Source organism: Thermobia domestica, chromosome 2 (genome assembly GCF_964235325.1).
Source record: "Thermobia domestica chromosome 2, izTheDome1.hap1.1, whole genome shotgun sequence".
NCBI lineage: Eukaryota > Metazoa > Arthropoda > Insecta > Zygentoma > Lepismatidae > Thermobia > Thermobia domestica.
Genome location: NC_137455.1, coordinates 322,549,708 through 322,561,778, shown reverse-complemented (window position 1 = coordinate 322,561,778; position 12,071 = coordinate 322,549,708). Strand labels below are relative to the sequence as shown.

Sequence of the window (12,071 nt, the reverse complement as noted above, 5' to 3'; positions counted from 1 at the left end):
GTTACATTTAAATATAATCATTTTTACGTAGGTTATGCGGGAAAATTGTATAGCTATCACATTGTGAATATGTTCAAATTTGCAGTATGAAGTGGATATTACCTCCTGTTGCCACTTATTTTTGGTGGATTACAACCCTAAACAACATGATTATTTCCTAACATTGGAAGAAGATACATTCCTAGTTTAATTGAAATCGGATAAATGTTGCGAAAGTTATCTTGGCACAGGCAGATAAACAAATGCAGGCAGAGTTAAATGATCGAAGCTTCAATAAACCAATTTGCATTGATTTTTGGTAAATAAATGGAAGATTCATGGGTTTGTTCTGTTTCTTTATTTCCATCCAATATTTATATTTTTCAATCAATTAATATTTTATGTGAATACAGTTAGACAAAACAAGATGTACTTTGGTTACTACTGCTGGCTGTAAAATATAGACACTTGGACTGACTGAACCACATGATGTTCTCTAACTGTACACACACCCACACTTACGCCAATGTGATTGATTACGCCGTATTTGAACCAACGTACAGGAAGATAGAGAGAGAGAGAGAACAAAATGAACGCTGGGACGTTTCTTCTGATCCAGCAAACGTGGAGTCAAATTCGGTATCAATCACAGGCGCCAACAACAAAACAAAACAATACAAGATGATACATTTGGTGCTCCCCTGCAGCTGAATCTGAGAAAATATAGTTTCTTTTTATCATGTAAATAAAAAAGATGTTTAGAACAGAACCTCTTTTTCTACAAAATCACTGATGTTTCTTTGGTTATTTGTTATCTTATCAGTTTCTTGTACACAGAATATACTTATTTTCCCAACTGATCTTCACCAAATAAAAACAGAAGCATCCTGTTTAGGAAGCAGGTTGTTCTTCGGCGAATGGACCAGCAATAATCTTCTGGAGGAAAGCTGAAATTATATAACATTCAATTACAAAATATCCTTCAAAATTTTGTACATTTTTCTCAAAGATAAATCATAAAATAATGTATACTGTATCTATATTACAAGACCAGTGTTTAATCTTTGCCGTACCGCATCAGCCAGCCGTACCGCATACCGTATCATAGTCGAAGTATTATTTGAACTATTATAATAGATAATTTTCGTGTTAAAATAAATGTTAATGGCAACGTTCTATCTTTAACTGTAATTTTAAATATCTCTGTTATGATATTACTCTATTATGTGTCCTGCTGTTAAGATATAATTGTATTATGTGCATCATGGTAATGACCTTTACAAACTTATTCTAGGTACGCCAAACTGGAATCCGATATAGCAAATTTGTAAAGTATGAAAATTCTGAAGATCATTAATTTATTTGTATTTTAAATCATGACAAGCCAGTCGGTAATATCTATAAATATGATTGATAATATATGTATCAGATTTTCAAAAATTCTAAAGAATCAGCTAGGTTATTAAAGATATACCGCATTGACTTGATACCTAGTCTTCCATTCCAAGCGCTGCTATCGGCTGAAGGAATTCCACTCCCTTTCGCTAAGGCTTTCTCGCTTAGCAACGGCTAAACCCTTATTGGTTCAACGCGTGGGTGTGTAGCAGGTGTGAGCTTTAGTTCACATTTTTGCCACGGCTCAAGACATTTTGGCAGCACTATAGTCAATCTTAATTTCAAATACAAATCAATATTCATTATTTCTTCGTATTGGATTTTAACATAATTTTGGAAGCAATGAAAGTAATATACAAATGACCTGAATGAGAAATCCTTTTATTCTGTTCATAATTTTAATAAGTTCCCTATATGTATTATGTGATATTTAAATTCAGTTTCTTTGTTTGGGTTTCCGGAATTGTAATAAGCTAGTAGTTTTGTCTTTAAAAATAATAATTTAAAAGTTGTTAATTTATATTTAATTCTTTTTATCATTTGCAAATAGCGACAATACGGATCTTTCAACCTATCAGTTTTCAGATTTCCTAACATTTTTGAGCATGTAAAACTGAAGGCAACTTATAGCAAGGGTTTCGTGATATGCGCATGTTCTGAGAATTGCTGAGAATGAATACAAAGCAGAAGTTTATGAGATAGAAAGACAATATTACAGAAATGCCAATATCCAAGGGTTGTTCAATAAATAAAATTACTTTTTTTTAAAGATAATGCGGAAACATAGAAAGATGGTCAACTAAATGTCTTGCAGTAGGAACTACTAGTGCTATTAAATTCTAATAATATCATATTGGAATGTTTGTACAAAGTACGAGTAATTATTCTAATAATTTTTGAACATTTTATACGAATATGAATATTATTCAAACAATAAATATAATTTGAGGAAGCATTCGAATAATTGATTTATGATTCGAGATGTGGATGATTAGTCAAAGTCACTTGTATGTTCATGTGCGGAGAGGCTTGTTTCTCAAAAGGTTTAGCCTTGAAATATTAATGTAGAACAGATAAAAATACAAATCTTTGCTATTATGTACGTCATAATATTATAATTGTAGCTTTGTATTAGATATGACTTAATTAAGATATGACGACTTATATCGACGTATTTAAGATATGGCTTTCACTGTCGTTCCAGTGTTCTGTTCTATATTTTCAAGACGTGCAGAAAAAAGGAACTTGCAATCTTGTAAGGTTTATGGTAGAGCCCTGTAATGTACAGCGTTTAATGGTACCATGTACACAGTGTTCTTCTTGGTCGTGTAGTTGCTGAAGTTACCGATTATGTACTCTAATAATTGTAATTAATTGATGAACACACACCCTCGAAATCACGGCATGATGAATCATTATTACATTGGGAACACCCATATTTCACCGAAGCTATTCTACAGTATTAAATTATTGTTGCCATGATATTATACTATCTAAATGATAGTACTCAAATTATAAGGTGATTGTAATTAAGCTCATTGCGTACTATAGATGTTTCAAGTATATGTAAATATGTTACTGAAGTTATGCTGGTAGTGGGGTATAACCGAACTAGTGATTTTCTCAGTGAAAATCATATGTAGCAATTAAGTTTTGTGATTTATAATCATTGTATGTGAAGTAAGTAATTATAAAACTAGAAGTTTCCGTATTGCGGAAATTTTTTTTTGTTATAAATATCAAATCGAGATAAAAACATAAAATTCGAAGAAGTTCAAACATATATATTATTATGTTTATACTATCAGTCTATTTGATGTTTTATTTATATATTTAATGCACTTGATATACCATTTCTTTCAAAGAAGTTTACTGTATTTCTGTCAAGAATTTCGAAAACATATAGCTGAAGAAATTTCTTATATATTCCGGTTATGTTTTGTTCACACGTAATTCCTGTGATACTATACACAGACAATATATAATTACTACCTTACCATCCTAGTTAGGAACTAGTAGTTCAAGAAAAAAAGGGTTATTTTTAAAATGAAGCAGAACTACTTTTTATCGATACTAAATTATTTTTATACGTAAAATACTAAACAAAATGCATTTTATACAAAATATTACAATAGAGACATACATACCTATTCTACGTATCCATCAAATAATGATATATTAATACATACATCAGTCTATGATGTTTTACTCAATATTTCTCAAAGAAGAAAGTTTTCATATTTTTTCAAACGTTGTAACTGTTATCTAGTCTTTTTTTAAAAATAATCCTTTTCCCCGTCTCCTTAGGATACACATTATTAATTGTTGTGATAAAAACCTAGGTCAACTGACGTGCTAAATACGCTCAAAAATTCATTTTAAAGTGTTCAATTGTTTACTTATTTTTGCCATACATTTGGAAACCTTGTCGTTAGGACACACGTTTTAAAATTTTTAAATAGCCTACGAATAATATCTCAGGATCTTCTCATGTTTGGAAGATGAAAACTATAATAGATATATAAACTTCTATTAAAAAATAAATTGAAAGGCGACAGTGTTTCCTAAAATTCTGCTTCTAAGGTGGAACGGGAGATCAGAGGGAGGAAATTTCACTAATGCACATAAAATGGTAAAAATAAAAAAAAAAAAAAAACAATTGAACTGTTTAAAATGAATTTTCGAACACATCGTAATTGGCACTTGAATTGACTTGCTTATATATGCATATCTTAAGAGGACGGAGAAAGAGGTTTAAATATTTGTAAAAATATAACGGCTGCAACATTTCAAATCATCTTTTTAAAACATATTTTACATTTAGGTGGGGTTTGGTTTCAATATTTCTATTCGAGTTAAATACGCATCCTATAAGAGGTTTAATTATACCTTTTAAATGTTTTTCATAAACTGTTCTTTCTATGAGAAGACTGAACATTTCATCTCGTACAATATGTGTGGCCTCAGGCCGGAAGCGCATAAACAACAGACTATGGGAAATCGTGGTACAAAAATAGTCCATGAGCGCAAAAAATTTACTACAGTGGTGCCACATTGTTTAAAATCAATTTTGGCTCAAGCTAACTTATTTTGCATTACAAAAATACATCTATCATTCTTAAGACAAAATATTGCATTATCCCACGCACAGTCTCAAATAAATTTTAAATAAAATAAATAACGAACTTCGGAGATAGAAATTCATTTTGTGTAAGGGAAGAGACGCAATGGAACCAAGATTAACATATTCGATTAAGGGGTTCCGCATTTTGTAGTTGCTGGGCACAAGTTCCGTCAAGTTAGCACTGGAAAAGAAAATATAACTTGGGAAGTAAGCTGACATATAACATTTTAAGTCTTTGCTTTCATATTATTGGCGGATACTTAAAGAAAAGTTAACGATATGGTTATATATATACGGTAATTTACAAGGTAAACAGCAAGGATATTTGTGCATAAATATATTTCAAGAAACTTATTTTAAACTTGTTGAAATCTGATGCACACAAGAACTTAAATATCTTACTTCTCCTTAAAAAAAATTAGGAACACTAAATTGTTGACGTAGTAGTCTGCTTTTCATTTTGTTTGTTTTTTTGGTAGATGTATACTAAAAAGTGTAAATTTCAACCGAAGACAGAATATGAATATGAAGTTACTATAGAACCTTCTGCTCTTATTCATAAGCCTACAACATAGTAGTACCATCGAACTGCAGGTGTTTCGGAAAAACTTTATGAGATGAGCTAAATGGGATTTATCCGAAAGTCAAACAAAATAATTCGAGAAAAGCTGTCAAACCCAGTACTGTATATCTTGCATTATCTCAGAATGAATTTGGCTTCAAGAGAAGAGCAGTGTTTCAGCGTTACTAGTTAAAACTTCAAACAAAGGCATTAGTTGTGTTAAAGTAAACGTGTTTTGTACTTCTTGATGCTTGCATTGTATGCAAAAAAAAATCTTGTTTATATTTGTCAAAAATCTAAAAGTTACATGCATGGGATGTTGAGCGCTCTTGGTATATTTTACATAACATTAGCGCATACTTTCATTTCTTTGTGTGCCAATGGATTGCAACCATATTGTAAGAATCTCCATTTCTCAGTGCGTATTATTTCAACGAACACATGTTACATCTATAAAACACGTGCTATTGTTTATAATCGTTAATTCATGTAGACGGTACACGGAATAAAAAGGAAGACACGAAGCCTGCACGACGGAATCCTAGGACGGACGAACCATCCAGGAGTCACTTATAAAAAGAGAACCAGGAGACGCACAAATTATCAGATGACGACTGATTGCATATCCCACGACACCTGCTCCTGAGGTTGTCCTGGACGAATGAGTATCACCTTACCTAAATCCCTGGAGGCTGCGATGAGCAAAGGGAATTCCTAATTACAACCAAAACTTCTGGAGGCTGCCATGAACTAAGATTTTCCTTTGCAAATTAATCTCTTTGTACTTTACAAAGAAGTTTTGTAATATTTTATAAATAAACTTCGTGAAGGGATAAGCCCGGACAATTATTGTCTCTATTAGATATTACAATATATAGTATGTTTTATTTCACCCAATACGCTAGTTGTCTCTATTGTAACATTTTGTAAAAGAAATTTCTTTTGTTTCATTTCTATCAATAAAAAACAGTTCCACTCCTTGCTATAAATTTATCAGTTTGTGCTCCACATTTCTTCGAGATATTATGGTTTTCAATAACAAATACATAATGAACACCGAAATCAACTTAAGAAACTTTATAACCTGTAAAGAAATTAAATGTTAGCTTTAATAAAAATAATATTAAATTCCATTTGCATTTATAGTTAAAACATTCCTTATATACCTTATGTGCTATTTGAAATCTACTGAAAAAAATATTTCTTTATTTATTTTTAAAAAAATCATGACATATGTCAAAGCAATAGCTATCAAACATATATATGTGTGTGTATTAAATATTATTGTATTTTCTCATTTCATTGAAACGCTTGAATATATATTTTACTAATCAAACTTGCAATTGAAATGCAAAAAAGCATGTTAGCGTTACTTATTACTATAGAAGTTCAGCGCTGTTTCAAAAGCATAATTTGCCATTGCAGATTTTAGCTATTCATTACATAATTCAAGTTTAGAAAACTTAGAGCATCATCACTTTGTTAGCAAAATGCGTATTTCAAATATGCATCGCATAGCATATGTTAGCTTATCCTAATAATTTGTGTTCTTTTTTTTTTTTTTTTTTTTTTTGAGGGGTTTTCTATTAAAATATGTCGAAATTTGTTTTGTACATAGTGCTTTAATATCGTAAATGTGTATTATTAGTGATGTTTTATTAACGTAATTTTGATACTAGAATACGTAGATATTAAGATAATTTCCGATGAACATGCTGGAAAGATCACTATTAAAATTAATTAATCACATATTATATATATATATATATATATATATATATATATATATATATATATATATATATATATATATATATATATATAGTTCTGCTTCTATAGTGAAGTGCAGAACTTGAATGCATCGTATTGAAAATATCTTAACATTTATCTTAATCTGACTTTTCCACAAAAGCTTTTAAATATTTTATTGCTATAATCTGTACCCTGGAATGAAAAGTATGTTGTTGGCACACTACTTTTAAATAGAACAGGACTTTATTTTAGTATATTTATATAGATTTGTTTCAATATTTGATATCGAAATTTATTTTTAGTATCAATTTTCTACATTAGATCCATTTGAATACTTCTTTTACGTTATAGTGCCTCTCATTTAGATTATCTTTCTAGCACTTCTTTGCACTGTACTATGCAATACGTTAATTTTATTTTGATTACAAATTATATAAGTTACTATTAGAAATTGTGGTAAAAATGATTGGCGGATATAAGTCAGACGTTTGGAATTGAGCAATAGTATGTAAAACTGATCGTGTATTTATATAAATTGCGTATTATTTAGTGTCGTTTTACACAGAACAACATTTGCAGTACATTTGTTTCCATATTTTGAGTTTTTTTGTGTTACGAAAATAAGTTCTCTTAAGTCCTTTATGTGTTCCTATAGGAAACACAATATTCTATAATTCGCACATCTTTACTTTGAATTTAATTGTTACGCTTTACTTTTTGTCACGTAGAACAAAACTCGAATATGAAAGACTGAGGCACCGAAACAAAACACATTGTATGGGAGTGGAAACAAGCAAAGAATATATGTAGGGCTATGTATAATGTACTTGAATCTATATTACTTATTTATTTATTACTAATAAAGAGAAATTATTCCATGCTTTTTGTGTTACTTGAATAACGATTGATATTGGAGAGAAATGATGTAAATGTTAAAAAACTTAATGATGTTAATTTAATTTCTTACTTTCATGTTATTACCTTCAGTACTACAATAATAATATCAAAATGACATATAGAAGGTAATATACTTTAACAAGTCTGTTAATTATTTACTGATTTTATTTATTGATAGTCAATATAATTCTAGCATATCGGTTGTGCATGTTATATCGAGTAGTTAAATGGAATTAAGAGAATAAAATTTGTATGTAAATTTCTTACGATCAAGGAATGTAATATGATATATTCTTAACTATGTGTATAGTTAGCATTCTATATGTATGCAATTGATAAGAAATGTAGCGAATAGCTCAGAAGAAGAATAGTAAGAAGATACTTGCCATTAGTAGAAAAGCCTAATTAGCGTCAAATAATGCTGATTGCGCGTGCTGCTTTTATTTCAAAATAAAACAACATACTTACTTTACCCATTTACTTATCTGGGATTGGACCAGCCATCACGTTTTTGAGGAAAGCTGAAAAGTGTCATATCATGTTAATAAAAGCAATGAGTCATCACTACAAGAGAAATTTTGTTCTAGGCGTTTATGAATTTGCTGAAACTTGATCCCGGTATTTTAAAAAAAAATCTTTCGTGAAAGTCCAGTAAGTTTATCCTTATTACGAAAATGTTTCTTAGAGTAAATATGTATTGCTCGGCAATTTTATAAGGCATGTAAGGAAGTGTGTAAATCAGTAAGGGGGAAAAACGTCATGTCCAGAAACTACAATTTTGTGTACTAACATATAAAAAAAATGGAAAACTCATCACATACTAAGTTGGGTGATTGATTGGACTTTAACGTCCCTTTCCGGTACTCGAGACTAGATAAGATGGGATGTTAAAAGTGAGATCCGAACCACTTCTCGGGTTTGTATCAATGGCTGATATCCTCACCATGATAAAAGTCCGAAAACACGCGCATAGGAGGCACACGTGTTAACCATTCAGTTACGAAAGACTATTTTTATTAAGCTCATGGTCAAAATAATATAATATTTTTAAAAAATAAAAAGTAGAAATAATAAATTATAAGCAACTTTAAAAAATTAACTGAAAATAAAAACGTCCTCCACATAAAATTCAGACATTGTCATAAATCGGAATTATTCTGAATACTTTGATACTTCCTTCGTTTTATTACTATGTATTACGTAGGCCTATAGTTCTTCGTCTTTATTGATGTACACATACAGGTACATCACAGCAATGCTACGAAACATAATTTCGCTATACATTACCCAAAGAATTAAAATTCTCAAAATTTAAAGTATCATTGGCTCAATTATCAGTAAATATACACCGGTGTATTTACAATGGAAAAACAGTCGGTGTACATATAAATAAATATGCAAGTATATCACATAATAATTGGTTTATGCAACATGTCATAATTTTTTCTAAAAGGATACAATTGGAGATGTAACGAAAACTTATTTCTCAGTGGGATTGTAGGGTTGCCAACGACACACGAACTACGGCTCATCTCGTTTCGAAAAAGGTGTTGTGAAAGTGCACGGAAAGTGAATGTGTTTCTAGTGGAAGAGCTCGTCTCGTCTCGTAAGTCACGACAATTATGTGGGTAACTCTACCATCAAAAATTAGAGTGAAATAGTCAGACGTGAAAGGTGGGGATATCTCAACGTGAATTTTAATGAAAAATTCTATATCCTAAGTATACACATTTATGAACGAGAGCTTTGATAAAGGAGGGAAACTATTCATTAGGTGGGGGAATGAACTCACTTTCCCACTTATCTACGGTTTAACTTTTAAGAAGTTCGGTTTACCAAAACTCCTTCATATACGTACTTACTCTATCTGTCCGTGTGTACGTCCGGAAGACGCAAAATCTCACCATCAATTTTGGTGAGATTGTAGAGGATCAAAAGTTATGAATCGCTGATGGAGATGATCCATTCAGTTGAACCTGATATCGATGCCCCATGTATTCCTATAGTCTAGTGTACTGGTTGGTGAAGTAAATTCCCCTTCCCCGTTATGCAACACTCACCTCTTAGCTGTTAATGTGGTTGTCTATAAACCAGGCATCATATCTAAATTTTTCAGGAGCGCTTTACCAAAAACTCCTTTATATATTTTCCAATTTTTACGTTGTGTACATTATAATAAACCAAATTTTTCCTTTACGTGGTGTACACTGCAGCACTCTTACTTGTTTTAAGATGATAAAAGAAAAGTAGTTTTAAATGATCAGAAGGGAATATTACAGAAGTAAAAATCATCGCTTTTTCTCCAAAGACAAGCCCCTAAGAATATTTGCTGGTTTTCCACTAGACTGTTACGAAATCTGAATAATTAAACAAGAAATATACACACATCTGGACATTACAATACAAAAGTATATTGCTAAACACGACTATTACATCAATGTAGAGCAGGAATGTGAAAGTTGGATTACAGAGAACTTAATTGACGTCGAGGACCGTACGAAATAATATATAACATTTTCACAATAATGGAATAGCCAAATAGATGTTTCAACGCGGAGGATATTTTCAAGGTGGACATCAATTATCCAGGAGAAATTTTCAATTCAGTATAAGAGATTCTCAATATCGGGTCAGGCTGGCCAGATAAAAGGGTTCATTGGACAGAGGCCGCCCCAGAGGCTGGGTGTTCCACATGGCTAAAGAGCAAAGATTACTTATTACAGTAATAATAATTGTAATACAAGAAGACACCATTCATAGAGATTTTGTGAAGAAACTTGACGACAATGAATTTGATTTCATTTGAAATTTGATTGAGTGAGTAGGGTCTAACGTTCTTTTCAGAACAATGGTTATGAACAACAGAACATTCTGCATTCGAATTACATATTTGTATCCAAGATGGAGATTGTTTCAACTTATGAGGTAATCAGAAAACAATGTTGTCAGAAATCTATGAAAGCTTTGAAAATTATATTAAATATGCAAATTCTAAAAGTGAATTTCGAAAGGAAATAACAGACTATATGTAAATTAAAAAACAGAGAAATAAAGTGGAATTGACAGTTAAACGGTTTTAAAAATTTTGTATAAGCGTTTGATATTTGATCGATACAAAAAGTCAAGGAATCTTTAAACCTAAGTTAAAAAAAAATCCTCTACCCTCTGAAAGTCATTTCCACAAACTAATCACGCCATCTATCCATTCATAGCGTACACCTCCCGTACGAAATTAGGAAACAAAAATTACTGGGGAAAAGTTGCTAATTGTCGTTCACAGCTTCTTGAAACTTCTTTTACAAAACTGTATATTCTATAACTGTGAGAGTATGAGGTTAAAAGTAAATAAAAATGTCTAAATATAGGTTCAAAGTGTTTGCATTCAATACATTCAGAGTGATTGAAGTTAGAGTGGGGCTAAGCTGAACGAGGATAAAGAACAGAACAGAGAACTTAGTACTACAATTCGGAGCAGCAAATGTTTAACAAATCGCATGACAATACTCTTAGCAACGTACTTTTCCGTAGAATGGGTTACTTCCAGATGCTCCCAGAAGCTTTTCTTGGCGAAAGAAACGCGTAACGCCCTTTAGGTGAATTTTTTTTTTTAAAGTGTTAATGAATGAGAAAAATTAAAAGTAATGTACAATCTACGAACATCTATGTCCAATCAGATGGCACATTTTCAACTATCTGAAGGATGGTTACCACATTCACCATCAGCGCACTTATTATCGCTGCTGTGCCTGTATTCCAAAGACGAGTTAATCTAAATATCTCTTAACCTCTTAATCTAAATATCTACCCGGTTTATCTAGATACAGTCAACACGGAAAATTATGTCCTCAGCAGGGTTTGAACTCGAAACCACTAGCACCAAGGAAACATCAGCTACATGGAAAGTTTGATGAATAAGCACTGAAAATAGATCTGCCAAATTTTTAAGAGAAAAAAGGAAGATTTTTTAAAAAGAAATATATGATATTCAAAATTTACATAAATAAACACACATGGCTTCACAAAGTGAAGGAGAACAATTTAAATAGAAACTGGAGTGTTTCATTAAAAAAATGATACATAAAACAAAAAAGTATATTAGGCAAATTTTTGTCGCCTTTTAATTATATTTCAATGAATGCCATATGCTTTCTCATGGGTTTAATAACTCCTTGGGGGACATTTAAATTTACAACCAATTGGAGTTCTACTTTTATTAGTTCATAGGAGCTTCTGTTCCTGACATCGGTCCATTTGCTGCGCATTAATGAAAATACTTTCTCAACAAGTACATTTGAATTTGGAATGCTCAACAAAAATCAACTACTTTCAGAATATTTAGTGCAGTTTTCATAGAGATTTTAC

General features: G+C 31.2%; 1 protein-coding gene across 2 annotated transcripts in view; it reads right to left on the bottom strand.

The window, feature by feature from the left end:
• Window positions 1–318: 318 nt before the first annotated feature.
• The window catches only part of Mlc1 (Myosin light chain alkali), a 29,344-nt gene continuing 17,591 nt past the window's right edge, over window positions 319–12,071 (bottom strand). The window contains exons 6-7 of one of the 2 annotated variants that reach the window (XM_081749047.1): window positions 8,178–8,230; window positions 319–926 (exon numbers count right to left, since the gene is read on the bottom strand). In XM_081749047.1, coding sequence (XP_081605173.1) covers window positions 8,187–8,230 — 44 coding nt within the window. In that variant the 3' untranslated portion in view covers window positions 319–926; window positions 8,178–8,186. The remainder of the gene's footprint in view (window positions 927–8,177; window positions 8,231–12,071) is intronic. The other variant, XM_081749046.1, reaches the window with a different exon arrangement.